We start from the raw sequence: 16,968 nt of genomic DNA, 5'->3' as shown, positions 1-16,968 counted from the left end.
TTTCCCCTGGGAAAGGGCTTCCCAGCAGCCTGTCCTTCATCCTGCAAGCGTGTGGTGGATGCAAATGCAGCCAGGCGTGCTGGGGGTGCTCAACCACCCCGCCCCCAGGTTGCTTTTACACCTGGCAGCAGCAGCCCTTAACCTGGCCTTGCAGGGCCTCCTGGGGCCCCACTGTGCACGTAACATGAAACAAATGGCCAGAAAATCCGCGCTAGAAAATGTTGCTGAGACAGCCCAGCCCATCGGTGGATTCACAGGGCGTTTGCGTTTCCTATCAGGAAACATATCGGTGTGTTATGGTTTCTGGCATGCGGTGCTGTGCATTAGAACGTGCAAAGGATAACAAAAAGGGGTATTTTTGTCACGGTTTTGTTTTTGTTGTTTTTTTTTTAGTCTGTTGTGATTCAGCAAAAAAAGTTGAGGTCTGTGAATTCAGCAGAAATTTAGGTGTTTTCTTTGTGCTGTGGGTTGGGCAGCTGGAGCTTTCCATATTACAGAAAATCAAGTGTGGAGATTTATTTTCCCTGGGCTCGGCTGCGCCCAGTTCCCTAGTACCTCCTCTGAAGATATGTAAGGTTAAACTGGAGCTGTAGGGTCCTGGTTGGATTTCCCTAGAAAACCTCCCAGGAAGGTTTCCCACCTAACATCCAACACAAAGGATCTGAACAGATAGACACCTCATCCAGGTATTCCTAGAAAAAAATGTAATGGGACAAATCAGCTTGGGCCAGATCCCTTGATGGATCCCTGAGATCTCCTGGGCATCATCTCATGTGAAGAGCTGAACCAAACAGCTCCCATTCCCTAAAGAGCAAAGCAATGCACTGGTTCCCCCTGGGCCATAAGAAAAGCCATGCTGTGCTCCCTGGAGGGGCAAGCTGCAGGTCCCACAGCTGCAAAGCCTTTCCATAAAACACGTTGGTTCTGTGTAAATTATCTTGATCAAACAGATGCTTGTATTGGAGGACATTTCACAGAGTGCATCTAAGTCCCAGCTCTGTGTGCTGCTGGGGGAGCATGGAGCAAGTTGCTCCCCAGGCACAGCACATGTAAGCACACAGTGGCACAATGGCAATGACATTTCTGAGCTTGATTGGCCTCTACAGCCAGTGAACTAGGGGAAGAAGCCATTTATTTATCTATTTGTATGTCTAACCCCTTCCTGCAGCTGTACTGAGTGCACTGATGAGTCCTTGACCCAACACACTTGCAAATGAGCTTGGAGTCAATCAGGTAAATGGGGAGGTGGGATTCCCCAGGAGAGCACCAACAGCAGGAGGGGCCAGTCTCAGCTGTCCAGCCCCTGCGCACACTGCAGTGAGACAGCCTCGTGCTCTGCAGTTACAGTAGGATTGAGCCTTAGGTGCCCTGGGGGTCCTCCCAAAAAAAGAGCCCCTCTCCTACACACAGCCCACAGCAAAGCACTGTGCTTAGTATTCCAGGCAAATGGGCGCAGCTGAATCTGGTGTGCATCTTCTTCAGCCCCTCTCCATCTGTTGTGGCTGGGTGGCTGCACTGGGGGAGCCCCTGCCTGCTGCCATCCCTCCTCGGCACGCCGCGGGTACAGGAGCACGCTGTAAATAGTCGGAAGCGATGAATGGATTTCCCCTTCCTCTCCATGTGTGCTTTAGATTTTTGGCCGGATACGGCATGGGCTCGGGACACACCAAAACATGAGGCTTGCTCTCTGGCATCTCTGGCTTTCACATGGGAACAGCTCAGTTTGCAAAGCAGAGTGAGTCTTGGCGAGTGAAGTTCACAGTGGTTTCCTGGGGAATGCCTTTCATTTGCCAGGCAAAGAGCCCAGAGCCCACTGGAGACCAAGGGAGACTTGCAGGAGGGCTGGATGCAGGACCCCCTGCAGCTCAGGGGCAGCAGGGCCATGTCTTGCCCATGCTGGCTCTGTGCATGGGAAAGCACTCAGGCAAATACAGGGAAATACTTACTGCCGCTTTCCGCTTTCTCCCAGACATGGAGGGAGACATTACTACAACGTGGAGGGTTTTCTCCCCCGGCAGCAGCCATCCTCCCACGTGGGCTGGCTGGCTTTTCATCCCCCTGCCTGTGCTCCCACTCAGCCCTATCCAGCCCGGAGGGCAGGGCTGCCACAGGCCGCTGTGTGAGTCCGGCCTCGGCACAACATGGAGCTCAGGTGGGGCCCTGCCTCGGCACCCGGCTCGTGGCGGCAGGAGGCCAAGGTGCCATGAGGTGTGTGCGGCCTCAGCGTTGCCACACGCTGCTCACCAGGGAAGAGCCTGCATGAGGCAGCTCCCGACTGCTCCTGGAGTCAGGGCCGTCTCCGAACAATGGGTGGAGAGCAGGAAATGCCGCATGGGAAACAGGATTTGGCTCCGCCACCGCCGCCAGCCACGGCCCCTTGGCCCCTTTCCTTTCCCTGCTCCAGAGAGCCCTTCCCACAGCCATCGGACCCAGAGCTGCACCGAGGGTACCAAGATGCTGCCACCCAGGCAGGCTGGGGCATGAGACCCTCTGCAAAGTGGGCAAGGGGGGGGGTTGGGACACTTCCAGGCTGGACTGGGGTCACAGCATGGCTTGGGGAGCTCTGAGTAAGCAGCACTAGCTCTGGAACCGTGGGCGTCTGCTCCCTGGGAGACTTGCTGCCAGGGAGAGGACCTCAGTGGCCTCTTCACCACCAAGCCAAGCTTGTGAACAGCTGGGTGGCCACCAAGGAAGCAGGAACAGGGGCATCTTCCTCACCCTTCCCAAGATATGCACCAGAGGAGGTGGTCCTGGCTGCCCCAGACGCCGAGCACCAGGGCGGAGGCAAGATGGGGGACATTGGCCAGGACCAGGAGTCCTGAGCTGCTGCTGTTGCAGAGCCTGTAGGCAACTGTGGCCTCCAGCTCCAACCCCCTGCGGAAGGACATGCTGAAGATTTTCTGACCTCCGCCAGATCCAGGACACACTCCGAGGACATGGAACTCCAGGTTTATCTTCTACTTCTCCTCCCACGGCTGGCAGGTAAATGACCTCTTTCTCTCTGTCCCAGGCAGCAGTCCCTGCTCTGGGGAGACTTGGTAGGGCAAGGCAGCTGTGGGAGCTCAGTGGTGCCATCACAACAGGGTTTGGAAGGAGAAAACATCCTTTTGTGATCGGCCATTTGGAGCCCTCAGGGGGCAGTAGCACCCACCCCTGCCTGCATCTCCCTGCATGGGGCTGGGCTGCGGGCAGCTTGCAGGAGAAGAGGGGCCTTGGGGCCCCATCCTGCTGCACACTTGGCTCATGGTGGGGAGCTGAGCCCATGGGGTTCTCCAAAAGGAGAGTGGAAATGCTCGCTGTGCCAGCCTGATGGGTCTGCACCCAAACTGGCAGTTCCCTGTTATGGCTCCTGAGCTGGGGTGGGGGTCCTGGAAAATGTCCTGGAAAGGGGGTGACATCTGGATGAAGGGAGTCTGGCCCCGAGGCAGAGCTGGAACGTTTGTAGCCTTGTCTGGCCATGACACACCCTCGTGCTCCTCTACCCCAGTGGCCATCCTGGACATTACCCTGATTGCCAACGTGCAGAGCCTGTCTCACTCCGAGTTCTTCCTCTCCTGCGTCATGGGGGAGCGTGATGTGAGCTACCTGCAGATTGAGCGGGAGAACAAGATCGTGATGACACACCCCAAGGTGGGCTTCCAAAACTACCGCAACCGCAGCAACGAAGTCCAGGCCAGGGGCTTCTCCATGGCTGACCTGGTGGGGATCCTCTACTGCCTGGGGCGCACACCAACCGAGCAGGCCCAGGTGGTCTACGTGCACAACAGCCACAATGGTGAGTGTCTGGGGGGGCAGTGGGCAGCGTCCCACCTGCCAGCCAGGTCCATATTGGAGCTACATGCCCTGTGCTTCGCAACGGCAGTGCCAGGCGGCGTGGCTGGGGGACAGCAGTGACTCACAGGCTGGGTTTGGGGTCTGCTTGCGCCGGTGGGGTGGAGAGGGGAAGGATGTTCAGCTGGAGGAGCATGACCAAGCCCCACGGAGGTGTGCGGGAACAGGTGGCAGTGCAGGCAGGTGGCTGGGAATGGTGCCTGGCAGCAGGGCAAGGTCCAAGAGGAAGCTGTGCGCACTTGGAGGAGGTGATGGGATCTGAAAATCATTAACCAGGGTGGGGGGCAGCCCATGGGACCTGTGCCAGCCTCATGCCCTGCCATGGGCTTCCAGGAAGGAGACAGCACCGGGGAACATCTCCACCAGCTTCCCCGGGAGCTTGCTGAGCACCATGCCACAGCAGCAAGTTGTTGTCTCTGGTGACAGGGTCTCCATGAGAGGCACTGCCAGAGTGCAGTGCAGCCGAGAGCGGCTCTGGGCTCTTCTCCTCCACTCCCATCTTGAGACAAAAGGGCCTCCGTAGGCTGGCCAGCAGCAAGTATAGTGCCCAGGACAGTGCTCTCCCACACTGCTCCTCCCCTCCTCTCACCCCATGCTTGAGACTTTACAAAACTATTAGGATTGAAATTTTCTGTGATAACTGTTTGCTTTGGGATCCTGTCTAGCCTTTATTTATGTAGTATTGGCTAAAACAGTTGATATTTTGCTGAGAATGAAACAAGGGGGTTACAAGTTTCACTGCCCATGTTAAAACCACAGCTTTAGCATAGTGGTTTGAGCAGTTCTAGTACTTCGAAGCTGAGGAACAGAGGCTGCCAGTAGAATCCAAGCATCCCCAAGAAGCAGAGACCAGCCTGCATCCTCAGCCAGAGGCTGGACCCCAGAATGACAGTGGTCTTATCAGAAACAGAGTCAGCCAATCTGGGCAGGCACAGTGGCACAGACATGCCAAGGAAAGAAGGCAGAGGCACCAGGAGAGAGTGTGGGAGGCATGGTTAGCAGTGGGGGACAAGGAAGGCAGTATAGCCCACATGTCCCCCTATGTAAGTCCCAAGGGACGTGACAGCTCTGGGGTCATTGGGATGATGGAATGTCCTATGGTGGAGGGTTTCCAGCCAGCCCTCTGCTCTTGGGTTGCCATAGCCAGGCCAAAATACTACTGTGAAAGCTGGTTGGTGTCCAGGTCCAAGCCCCTGTGGGAGCTACAAGTGCAGAAAAGTGGGGGGAAAAAAAAAAATAAAAATGGAGGGGGGCATGTGGGGAAGATGAATCGAAGGCAAAAGTAACCAAAAAAACTACATCTTTGCAGGGGGACAGGGTCTGTGTACACACCCCACCGGGGAGGCTCAGCATGTATTGTCTCTCCTGTTAAGCCCAAGAGCACATTAAAGCAGGCCAGGGCAATGAAGCAGCGGGTGGGGAATGCTGCTGGAGGAAAGCTGGCATCTCACAAGAGGTCATACATGAAGAAAAACAGGAAGGATGATAAACTTTGGAAGTTTTGCTGTAAAAACAAAATAAAATAGACCAAAGAAAGGCCATGAGGAGTCATTTCAGAAGGGTTTAAACCTGGCAATAACATGTTTTTTAGAATACCCAGAGAGGCCATAGCAGAAAAAAGAAAAAAAAATATTTTAAAAAAATATTTTATTTTTCCACCCATGTGCACAATAGAGAACCTGGGGAAACTTCTCAAGGAATCTGTCTAGAACAGCAGCACTGATAGCAGTAGGCAGGTGACAAACAGCTGAACGGAGCCATGGGATGTTGCCAGACCAGCCTGGCCAGGAGCAGCAGGGCCCTGGGGCTTGAGCAGAGGGTGGGCAGCAAGGCTGCTCCTGGGATGCTAGCCTTTCCTAAAAGCTCTATGGGTTGGGAGTTACAGGCCTATGAACTCAAACTGGAACCAGACAAATGAGTAGAAAATGTAATAAAGAGCAGAATTTGTGGTTGTGTGGTAGCTGTGGCAGAGGCAGCCTGATGTTGCAGCAGGAGGGTCTCCAGGGCAGCAGCAGTGAGGTTGCTGAGGGTGACCTGGCTGGTGCTGTCTGCTCGGGTCTCCAGAGAAAATTTTAAAAATTCCCTCTCAAAGGCTCTTCACCCAAAGGGTGGCAGAGGTGATCTCTGCAGTTAAATAAATGACTAAAAGGACTGAATTTGTGGTTCTTGTCACATGGGGGAGTCCCCACCATTGTGGCACTGGGTCTCTGCAACCACTTGATGTGCTTACAAACAACTGAACAAGCAGCTGTGCCAGCTGCTGTTGCCGGGTTGCCCAGGGGAGGGATGAGCTCTGTGAGGGGCTGCAGACCCTGCTGAGCAGTGATGGAGCAGCAGATGTAATTCAGCACAGGTAAATGCAAAGTGCTGTGCCTGGGGTCGTGTTGGGCTCTCTGTCCAGCGAGTGAGACAGAGTGAGGCAGGATGGGGGCCCTATCCATGTGCCCTTTACAAGGGACTGCAAAGTCTGTGGTAGAAAGATCCCAGTAAGAGGGTTAATACCGGAGTCAGGAAGCTCCTGGGCTGCAAACCACTGAAGGCAGGGAGGCAAATCTGGGGAATTACCAGGACATGTGACCCGTGGTGCCCTTCCCCAGGCGTCTGGGGAGTGTGCTGCTTCCTCCTGGCCCCCAGCACTGCTGGGGTAGGATGCAGGGCTGGATGTTCCTTAGCTCCAACCTGCCATGGCTGCTTTTGATGTTTGCAAGCCGGCATGCTCCAAGAGCCAGCACCCACCTGTGCACTCTTTTGTGTCTGTCCCGGCACGCCCAGGGCTTGGTTTCCCAGGCCTTAACATATTTATAGCCCCATTTGTGCTCAGAGTTGGGCTCTGGCTGACTCTCATTAACACAGTTAAGAGTTCATTGGTGCTGCAAGCCCCAACACCTGGGAAATCAGAAAAACAGATATGACAGCGCCACTGGTCCCATGGGCTGTCTTGCAGCTCTCCATATGCCTGCTTCCCCTCACTGCCCTTGCTTGCCTGTCCTGTTGCTCCCCGCACCTCCCCGGGCTGGCAGCAAGCAGGGTGCACTGTGCAGATCTGTCCCAGCTGCCACCTTCCCAGGGTGCTGTCACTAGCATCTCACACCAGGCAGCGGCTGGTGAGAAGGCAGGGTGCCCCATCTCACTCCTTGGTGTCTGTCCATGGGGACTAGAGGGAAGGGAGCTCCTGGCCCTGTGGAGACTCGGGGTGGTCCCAATGTCCCTGTGAGTGCTCTGGGGCCTGACTGCTGCTCAACTTGCTCCTATTCCTCCTCCACAGCCCACCTCTTCCCAGTGAAGGCCACGCAGTCTGTGAACATCGCCGAGCCAGCCACCTTCTCTGCCAGGGTTCTCAAGAGGGAGGAGACAGACGTTATGTGGAAAAGAAATGGCAAGTGGCCCTAAGAGCAGGCATGAGGCTGGGGCTGCTCCCAGCCAGTGCCTGGTGTGAGCCCTGGGGTGTGGAGGGCCCCAGGTCACCCTCTGTCCCCTTGCAGGCACCTACTACCAGACCACGGACCGGGGTGAGGTGAAGGGCGACCTCGTCACCCTGACACTCCCCAAAGTCAGCGTGAGCGAGAACGGGGTCTACAGTGCCACGTTCATGGGGCAGAGCCCTCTGTGGAGTGCCTTCTACCGCCTGATCGTGAGAGGTGAGCAGGGCCCTCTGGGACCTGGGTACAGACAGTCATACCCTGCCCCTTGATCAGGTGCCCCCCTGAGCCCCCTCCACTCTCTCCACAGCCTGCCCCGCAAAGAAATGGGGGCCATCCTGTGATAAGGACTGTCCTGACTGTCTGAACGGTGGCATCTGCCATGACCACGTCGGCGAATGCATCTGCCCTCCCGGGTTCATGGGCACCCGCTGTGAGAGAGGTAGGTGCTGGGCTGCCTGGCAGTGAGAACAGTGCCTAGGGCATGCACGAGGGGCCCCCTGCACCCCCAGACTTGGGTACCACAGCCAGAAACTCCACATGGATCTCCAGCACCCTCTGCCTGTGGTGCCCTCTGTTTCTGGAGCAGGGCAAGACCATCCACCTTCTCCACCAGGACACAGCTTCTGTGCCTGCTCAGGGTGGTGAGACAGGGCTTGGGGCACTGGAGAAGGTGCCATGCCATGCACAAGCACCCTGAGGGTGAGCAGTGGGTGAGGGCAGACCATACTTGTTTTTCCAGCCTGCCGGGAAGGCCAGTTTGGCCGCAACTGCCAGGAGACGTGCCAGAGAGCCCAGGGCTGCAGGGGGCTGAGCTTCTGCCTGCCGGACCCCTACGGCTGCTCCTGCGCCTCAGGCTGGAGTGGCTCCCGCTGCAGCCAAGGTATGGGGGCCTGGGGGTCCATCGCATCACCCATCTAGTCTGGTCTCCCTCTGAGGCCACTGCAAACCTCTCCAGGCCTGACAGTCAGCCTGGGCTGAGCGCTGCTGCTGCCTACACCAGCTGCCTGTGGTCTCTGCCTCCATGGTCCTGCGCCATGCCAGGCCCATGCCACGGCCAGGGGTAGCAGTGAGTTCTCCTTTTCCCACAGCCTGTGCCCCAGGATACTATGGCCCCGACTGTGCCCTGAGGTGCGCCTGCCAAAACAGAGGCAGCTGTAACCGCTTCAGTGGATGCGTCTGCCCCGCAGGCTGGCACGGGCAGCACTGCGAGAAGTCAGGTGAGGCTGGCAGGGGCCTCAGTGCGTTTCTGTCCCCCACCTTCAGGTTGGCTGTGGCTCTTTTCTCACTGGTGACTGGGGGGCCATTGGCTACTGATCTCGCCAGCTGGCTCAGCCACCCCCCTTGCCTTCAGAAATAGCCCCCAACCCTATGGAAACTGGGGCACTGCAAGGGGAGCATCTAGTCTGGTTCTCTGGAATTATCTATAGCAAGAGTGTTTCCGAGCCTTGGCATGTGGGGTAGGGATCAAGGCTGGACCACAGCATCTAGCACCAGCCTCTTGATACCAGAGTCCAGCTGCCAGTGGGACCAGGCAAAGATGCCAGCCTCTCTTGCGCCTGGGGAGGAGCAGGGCCAGCCCTAATGCCATTTTCCCTGTGCCAGACCGGTTCCCCCAGATCATCCAGCTGGCCTCAGAGCTGGAGTTCAACCTGGGCTCAGAGCCTGTCATCAGCTGCGTGGCCACCGGCAACCCGCTGCCTGCCAGCGACAGCGTGGAGCTGCGCAAGGCTGATGGCACCGTGCTCAAGGTACTGCTGCTTGTCTGGCACCTGCTGCCCTCACCCCACACCCATTCCCATGGCTCAGCCCCCACCCATGTTGCCAGCTCCCTCAAAAGCACCAGTTTCCCCACTATTGTGCTGAGCATCTCTAGGCCAGCATGGGGAGCTGGGGGGCTGAGCCAGGGGCTGATGGCACCCTGTGTTCCCACAGCTCATCAAAGCCATCATCGAACCAGGGCAGATCACCTGTGAGTTTCAGGTGAGACACCTGACAAAGGAGGACACAGGACTCTGGGAGTGCCGAGTCTCCACAACTGGGGGCCAGGACAGCCGGAAAGTCAAGGTCAATATCCGAGGTGAGGAAGAGCTGGTGACACAACTGGGATGAGCCAGGGCTGCTGTGGGAGGCTGACAGCCTCCACCACTGGCCTGGCTGGGTAGCACCTGTTTTGGGCCACAGTGCCAGCAGACACATTTGGGTGATGATAAAAAACTTCCCTGACAAAGCTGGAAGGAGCCAAGAGGTGGTGGATGTCTCCACATTCTGCTTCTCATTGCTCCCAGTCCCACCAGTGTCATTGCCTCTTTACCCCTCTAGTGCCGCCAGCACCTCTGAGCCCCCCCCGGCTGCTGGCCAAGCAGAGCCGCCAGCTCGTGGTGTCACCCGTGGATTGCTTCTCTGGTGATGGACCCATTGTCTCCATCAAGCTGTTCTACAAGCCCAAGGATGACAACTCAGCATGGTCATCCATTGTGGGTACGTGTTTGCTGGGGGAGGGAGGACACAGGTAGGACCCACATAGGAGGGGACAGCTGCCCCTGCCTGTGGGTGTCTGGGGTGGGCATAGGTCTCCATCTGGGGACCCCTGAAGGGGCGCCAAAAAGGATGTAAGTGGCAAGGCAGAGTGTGTGTCATGAGTATGGCTTTGATATGTCCTCTTGGCCAACAGTTGATCACAGCGAGAACATCACTCTGATGAACCTCCGCCCAGTGACTGCTTACGTTGTCAAGGTGCAGCTGAGCCGTCCGGGGGATGGTGGGGAGGGCAGCAAGGGGCCTGAGGCCATCATGGTGACTGAGTGCCTTGGTGAGCCTTCATCTCCCCCCCTACACCCTGACCCTAATCCTCTACTCCTAACCTTGAGCATGAGATTTTGGTGACTTTTTGTTCACAGAGCCCACAGTCAAGCCTGTGATTGAAGGCTGGTCCATAGAGGAGAAAAACACACTTCATGTCAACTGGAAATTGCCAAGTAACCATGAGCCAGCACATGGGTTCATTGTCCGCCTCTTTGACTCCGCGAGGAGGCTGGTCTGTGAGAAAAACATCACATCCATCTCTGTGCTCTCTGCCCGCATTGGGGACCTGGAGTTCAACAAGCAGTATGGGCTGGAGGTGCTGGTCTATCACTGCGCCAGCCTGGGCCCCCCCTCTGACCTCTACAAGGTCATGATCAACAGCAAAGGTGGGTCCCCCAGCACACAGGGAATTATTACAGGGAATTACAATGATAAATCAGTTATAAGTGGAATGGTGACCATCCCCAAATCTGGCTGCTTCTGAATCCCATCTCTGATAGCGCATGAACAACTGGTTGGGGGAAAATGGGTCCTCCTTTCCCCGCTAGATCCCAAAGCCTCCATCACCAAGCAGCTGAGAAACATCCTAAGCTGACCATGACATTCAGGCCATTGCAAATGATGCTCACAAACAGACCTGTCCTTCATGCCCTTGTCCAAACCCTGATGGACCTTTACAAATACCCTGCAGCAACAAGTTCCTCACTATAATTCTACATTGTGTGAAAAATTCCCTTTCGATCACTTTAACCTTGCTGATGGTCTCCTCTCCTTGTCCCAGGACCCTCCTCTCCACGGTCACTTCTGGCAGAGTCCGTGTCTGACGCTGCTGTCAGGCTCTCCTGGCAGGTTCCTGAGTACCCCAATGGAGGTATCACCAAGTACATTGTGGAGCTGCAGCAGGTGGGGGGCACCAGTGAGCCCCAGTGGATCGACACTGACAGCGGCGCTGAGACCACCAAGATCATCGGGGGCCTCAATGCCAGCACCAGCTACCAGTTTCGCGTTAGGGCCAACTCCCATGTCCCAGGGGAGTGGAGCCAGCCCGTGAAAGCCAGGACCCTGGGAGATGGTGAGTGGCATGTCCCAGCAGGCAAGAGGCTGATGGCTCTGCTGGAACTTGGGCTCAGCATCTAGGTTAGCAAAGAATGACTGGAGCAGCATGGAAGCAGCAGCCCAAACTCAAAACACTTCTTAAGTGTCTTAAGAAATCCTGCTCCTCCTAGTCCTGATGAGGCAGGGGAGGCATGGTGACAGCACAGCATGAAATGGCTCTGCCTTGGTCAGAGGGTGATGTGGTGTGCAAGGGGCTAGAGAAGCAGGGACACAGCCAGCATGGGTGGTGCTGGTGGCTGGACCCAGAGCTGATTTGAGGTCCAGAATCAAGCAGGTTTTGCAACAGAGCCCAGGCAGTGATACCCTCACCCTTGTACTACCACAGCCCCAGGAGCTCAGGATCCATCTGGGGTGTTTTCATGGTGTCCTGAGGTGCTGGGAGAGGGCTGTGGTCACAGTGCTTGGCCACCCATGCAGCCTGGGCAGAGCTCAGCCATGGACCATGACCCTCCATCTCTCCTTTCTCCAGGAGCGCTGAGTGTGCCGCCCAGCCTGGGCAGCCAGAGCACTGAGCAGGCGGGAATAGACCAGCAGCTACTCTTGGCCATCGTCGGCTCCGTCTCTGCCCCCTGCCTCACCATCCTCTTTGCCCTCCTGGCGCTTTTCCTCATCAAGAAGAATTTTTTCCACCGGCGCCGCACCTTTACATACCAGTCTGGCTCGGTGAGTGCTGCCTGCCCCTCCAGGACTGTGTCCCCAGCTCCCCTCGTCCCGGCCCGATCCAGGTCACGCTCTGTAGCCTCCAGTCCGGACACAGCCAGACCTCACTTCCACGCGGAGAGGGTGCGGAGCTCACCCTTGCCCACCATGCCTGCCATGCCGGGACTGCCGTGCAGGCAGAGGGGTGCCCAGTGCCTCTAACCTCACCCACTCCCATCTGCCAGGGAGAAGAGACCATCCTGCAGTTCAACTCGGGGACCCTGACCCTGACGCGCCGACCCAAACCACAACCTGAGCCCCTCAGCTACCCCATCCTGGAATGGGAGGACATCAAGTTTGAGGACATGATCGGGGAGGGCAACTTCGGGCAGGTCATCAGGGCTATGATCAAAAAAGATGGCCTGAAAATGAATGCAGCCATCAAGATGTTGAAAGGTGAGCAGTGTGAGAAGATGGGCAGGGTGGGCTGAGGGACACGGCTGCTCAGTGCTGAGGACAGGCAGGAGCCATCAGGGGAGGAGCAGAGGAAAGGTTCTTGTTGTAGGGCTGAGGCATCCGTCCCTTCTTTGCTTCCAGAGTTTGCTTCAGAGAATGACCATCGGGACTTTGCCGGGGAACTGGAGGTGCTGTGCAAACTGGGCCATCACCCCAACATCATCAACTTGCTGGGTGCCTGCGAGAACAAGGGTGAGAGGTGTCCCCCTCTCCCCAGTCCCACAGCCCCTGCCCAACTGTGTACTCCTCTTTCCTGGGGAGAGCCCCGTGATCCCAACCTCCTCCTGCCCCCCAGGCTACCTGTACATCGCCATTGAGTATGCTCCCTATGGAAACCTCCTTGACTTCCTCCGCAAAAGCCGAGTCCTGGAGACTGACCCAGCCTTTGCCAAGGAGCATGGCACTGCCTCCACCCTCACCTCCCAGCAGCTCCTCCAGTTTGCTTCAGACGTGGCTAAGGGAATGCAGTACCTGAGTGAGAAGCAGGTACATCCCTTGCCAGCTTCCCAGAGCATCCTCCCCCTGGGGCCTAGGGGCTCCCCATCAGGGCATGAGAACTGTGGGGCCAGCAGGAGGGAGTGTGTGGCTCCTGCTGACTGCTGGCCCCTTTCAGTTCATTCACAGGGACCTGGCAGCCAGGAATATCCTGGTGGGAGAAAACCTGGCCTCCAAGATTGCAGACTTTGGCCTCTCCAGAGGGGAGGAGGTCTATGTGAAGAAGACAATGGTGAGGCAAAAGCAAATCATCTCTATGGGGCCTGCATTGATGCAGTGGCAGGACCCCACTGGCAGCAGGAACAACCCACCATGTGTGACATCTGGGTCACAGCTGTCCTCTGTCTGCAGGGCATCCCCCACCCCCTGATGGTCACTCTCTGTTTCCCCAGGGTCGATTACCAGTTCGCTGGATGGCCATTGAGTCCCTGAACTACAGCGTGTACACCACCAAGAGCGATGTGTAAGTCCTGCAGGCAGGGGCACCAGAGCTGGGGCATGGCTGCAGCCTCCTCCATCTCTCTCTGGGGTGGTCAGTGCAGCAATGCTTTTGCTCTGGGTGCTGCAAGGGCAGGAGATGATGCTGATGCATCTCACTGGTGAACAGCCAGCTTGGCCTGAGCCCTGGCTGCTCACTCCACCCTGGGCTTTGCCCCTTGAGTGACAGCAAGTCATGGTTGAGGGCTCCATCACAGCCGTGGCTCCTGCCCTTTCAGGTGGTCATTTGGTGTCTTGCTCTGGGAGATCGTCAGTTTGGGTAAGGCTCTTCTGTATTTCCTGCCTCTACTCGGGTCCTTGCAGGTCTGATCCTCCTGCAAGTCTGGAGGGGACACCCAGCGACTGTCCCTGCCACAACCAGCTGTGTCTCTCTCCACAGGGGGGACACCGTACTGCGGCATGACATGTGCTGAGCTCTACGAGAAGCTGCCCCAGGGCTACCGCATGGAGAAGCCACGCAACTGTGACAACGAGGTGTAAGTGGGCACAGAGCCCTGACTGAAGGTGACGCTGTGGCCCCCTGACCCTGCTGCCTAACAGGGCTCCCACCAACTTGTGGTAGCTTCTACCTGGTTCCCCTCTGCACCATGTCTTGGGCGTGAGCTGGGATCTCACACCCCAAACAGCCTTCCCAAGCTTTAGTTTCTTGTCTGCTTCCCCCTGTGTCCCACAAACAGCCTTTCAGCCCCTGTCCCCCATGCCCACTGCTCCACTGCTGCCTCTCTGCCCCCAGGTACGAGCTGATGCGTCAGTGCTGGCGTGACCGCCCCTATGAGCGCCCGCCCTTCGCCCAGATCTCCATGCAGCTCATCCGCATGCTGGAGGCCAGGAAGGTGAGTGGCAGCGGTGGCAGGGATGAGTGCAGGGTGCCCACATTGCCCCAGCTCTGTGGGGCAATGTGTGCACCTTTCACAGAGCTCATCCTAATGCTGGAGCACCCCTTGGGCTTGGGGGGAGGTGGCATCCAGCAGCAGAATGTGTGTGACCCCCATGGGAGTAACCTCAGCATCACTTTTCAAGTGTGGGGAGCCCCATCACTGCCCTCCAGGGCACAGTGCCTGTGAGCGTACCCACAAGGATGGGAAGTAGATGGGGACACCATCACAACTGGCTCCTGACTGGGGTTCCCCCACAGGCCTACGTGAACATGGCCCTGTTCGAGAACTTCACATACGCGGGGATTGATGCCACCGCCGAGGAGGCATGAGGCTGTGTTGGCGCCACGCAGAGGAGCAGGTCTGGCCCCAGCCTGCTGGGACAGTGCTGTGGGGACAAGAAGATGCCTGTCTTCCCCAGGGCCAAGCAGCCAAATGCCGGTGCCCCTTCCCAAGAGTGCCTTCCCCACAGCAGGACTGTGCCACCCCTTCCCTGGCTGCCCACCCAGCCTGAACTAGCCGTGTTGGCACACTGACAGCTGCTGACACAGCTCCATGGTGCTGGGGGACATGATGGGATGGCCCCCAAGGACAAGCAGCAGCAAAGTATTTGCAGCAGAGCAGGCAGAAGAGGAGCTCTCTCAGAAGCCAGACTGCTGTCACCTGAGCCTATGGACACAAGTGCTCAAGCTTTGGGGTGAGAAGTGAAGCAGCAACCCAGGAGCTGCTTCCCCTGCAGCTCTCAGCATGTCTGGACTTGAAGTGATGCCAGCAGGGCTGTGAGCATCGCTGCTGGCCTGGGACAGGATCACCCCAGAGGGTGCAAAGGGACAAGGGACAGCGTTGGCTGTGCGCAGCTTCCAGCTCTGTGGTAACCCTTCAGTGGTGCCAGCTCTGCCTTACTGACAATAAACATAGTGCAACAGGCAGCTGGTTCACTGATGGCACTGGGAGAAAGATGAGGGTCTGCTGCCACGGTGGGCACTCCTGGGGATCCTGTCCCTGTTGGGGTTGTCTGACCCAGGGATGCCCCAGCACCCCCAGACAAGCCCCAGGTCTCATCATGCCATGGGGATGGGTTTTCTTAGTATCCAACTGGGATCTCCCTCCCCCTGCAAATTAAGACTTTTGCCTGTCCCCAGGTGATATGGAAAACAGACCATGTCCTTCCTCTGTGCTGCAGCCTCTTGCATGCTTGAAAACTGTTCCTGCAGCTTCCCTTCAGCTGGCTGCTCTTCACAAGGACAGCCCCACTCTTGTGGCTGGTCTGCACGGATCTGTGTGGCTCCACACCCTTCCCACCCCAGCCAGCTGGCTGCTGCCCAGCACTGCACCGAGCCAAGCTGCTGGGTAACTACACATTTCTTGTGAAGGGACCATTGTGTCCAACCAGCCTGCTCCAATGTGTGCTGCTGGGGCAATTCTGTTTCTTGTGTTGGTCCTGCAAGGATCACCTGAACTCTGTGCTGACCCTCCTGTGGGACGTCCTGCCCCAGGCTGTGGTCCCATGTCCTGTGTGGCTGCAATTTGTGATATTGACAGTAGGTGGGCTTCTTTGTTGGCTCCAGCTTGCCAAGCCCAAGGCATGCTATCCCCCTGCCCATCTAGTCACCTTCTGCAGTCCATGGGAAGCCAGAGCCCGTTATCTCAGCCCAAGGCAGATGTGTTTGGCATTTGCCGTTCTGGGCAGAGTCTTTTTTCCCCGGGTGTTTCATCCATGTCAATACAATTTTGATTTCCCTTTCTGGCCTCCAGCGCTCTTTGGTGTCAATTGCAGCCATCAATAAGCAGCCTCTCTACCCCATCACTGAGATTCCCAGAGAAACAGTGATGAGAACCAGCCCTCACAGGCAACTTGGTATGTGCCACTGTCCCTGCACCTCCCCTTCTGCCAGCCAGAAGCAGCACCTGAGGCAGCAGCACCTGAGGCAGCAGCACCTTAGGCAGCAGCACCAGCTCTGCAGAAATTAAGGGCTTTCTGCTTTTTGCCTCCCTGATGGCAGAGCCCAGTAGCAAATGGAGAAGAAAGTGGGACTGGCTTGACAAAATTTGACTGTGACAATTTGGTGCTGGCAGTTCCTCTCTCCCTTTGGTGTCTCCGGTGCTGTTGGGATGAGAAGATGCCAGTGTTCTTGGCACTGTGTGGATGTGTGTGCAAGCAGCTCCTTGCACCCTGGCTGGTGCTTCCTAGGCTGTGGCACAGTGCTGTGCCCCCACGGGGTGGGACACCCCTCTGGCTGCCTGTGCAGAGTGGTGGTGGTGGATTGGCATGAGGGTGAGCGTGCCTGTGGGACTTCACCACAGTGACCCTGCTCCTGCACCAGCACCACTGGCATCCATGCAGGCCCTGGCAATGCCCCCTGTGCCCGCTGCTCTCCTTCTGGCATAGCCATTGTAGGGAACGGTCCATCTTCTTCCCCCCACATAAGACTAAACAAAAAATGCCTTTCAAGCCAGCAAAGCAAGAGTGACGCCTTTTCACTGATTCACTCAAGGACAGAATGAGCAGGCCTCTTGCTCTACCAGATCAGTGCATGGCAAGGAAGCAGCACAAGGGTTATGATAACTGGCAGAAAAATAAACAATAGATTAAAAACTGCTTCTAACAGAATATGTACCTGGTCAATGGTGATTGGCTAATTCAGACAGTGGTACCTTCTGCAACAATGATCTCTGATCTATAAAAAAGAGGGCAAGATCTGCAGGGCTCTCTCTGCTCGCTCTCTCTGCCTGCTTGGGACAGACCCCGCTGCAGCACCTGAACCTGCTTGAAC

At 56.9% G+C, this 16,968-nt stretch overlaps 1 protein-coding gene across 1 annotated transcript; it reads left to right on the top strand.

The window, feature by feature from the left end:
* Positions 1–2,936: 2,936 nt before the first annotated feature.
* Positions 2,937–14,526, top strand: TIE1 (tyrosine kinase with immunoglobulin-like and EGF-like domains 1). Its single transcript, XM_010006581.1, has 23 exons — positions 2,937–2,982; positions 3,488–3,775; positions 7,097–7,207; positions 7,314–7,469; positions 7,561–7,692; positions 7,993–8,133; positions 8,342–8,470; positions 8,856–9,001; positions 9,186–9,330; positions 9,573–9,731; positions 9,925–10,062; positions 10,151–10,441; positions 10,837–11,127; positions 11,641–11,834; positions 12,056–12,266; positions 12,408–12,518; positions 12,622–12,812; positions 12,940–13,053; positions 13,214–13,284; positions 13,538–13,578; positions 13,699–13,795; positions 14,053–14,152; positions 14,455–14,526. The coding sequence occupies exons 1-23, from the start codon at positions 2,937–2,939 to the stop codon at positions 14,524–14,526; spliced, it is 3,375 nt and encodes a 1,124-aa protein (XP_010004883.1).
* Positions 14,527–16,968: the final 2,442 nt, after the last annotated feature.

This window comes from Chaetura pelagica, unplaced genomic scaffold (assembly GCF_000747805.2).
Source record: "Chaetura pelagica isolate M959 unplaced genomic scaffold, ChaPel_1.0 scaffold69, whole genome shotgun sequence".
Taxonomy (NCBI): Eukaryota; Metazoa; Chordata; class Aves; order Apodiformes; family Apodidae; genus Chaetura; species Chaetura pelagica.
The sequence above is the reverse complement of the archived record's forward strand: the minus strand, read 5'-3'. Positions and strand labels throughout refer to the sequence as shown.

What these genes read in the sequence shown, in the direction of transcription:
- TIE1 (XM_010006581.1), top strand. Translation starts at nt 2,937, where the DNA reads ATGGAACTCCAGGTTTATCTTCTACTTCTCCTCCCACGGCTGGCAG. An exon ending in GGTCATGATCAACAGCAAAG is followed by an intron (nt 10,442 to 10,836) that starts GTGGGTCCCCCA and finishes TCCTTGTCCCAG; the next exon opens with GACCCTCCTCTCCACGGTCA. An exon ending in TTACATACCAGTCTGGCTCG is followed by an intron (nt 11,835 to 12,055) that starts GTGAGTGCTGCC and finishes CCCATCTGCCAG; the next exon opens with GGAGAAGAGACCATCCTGCA.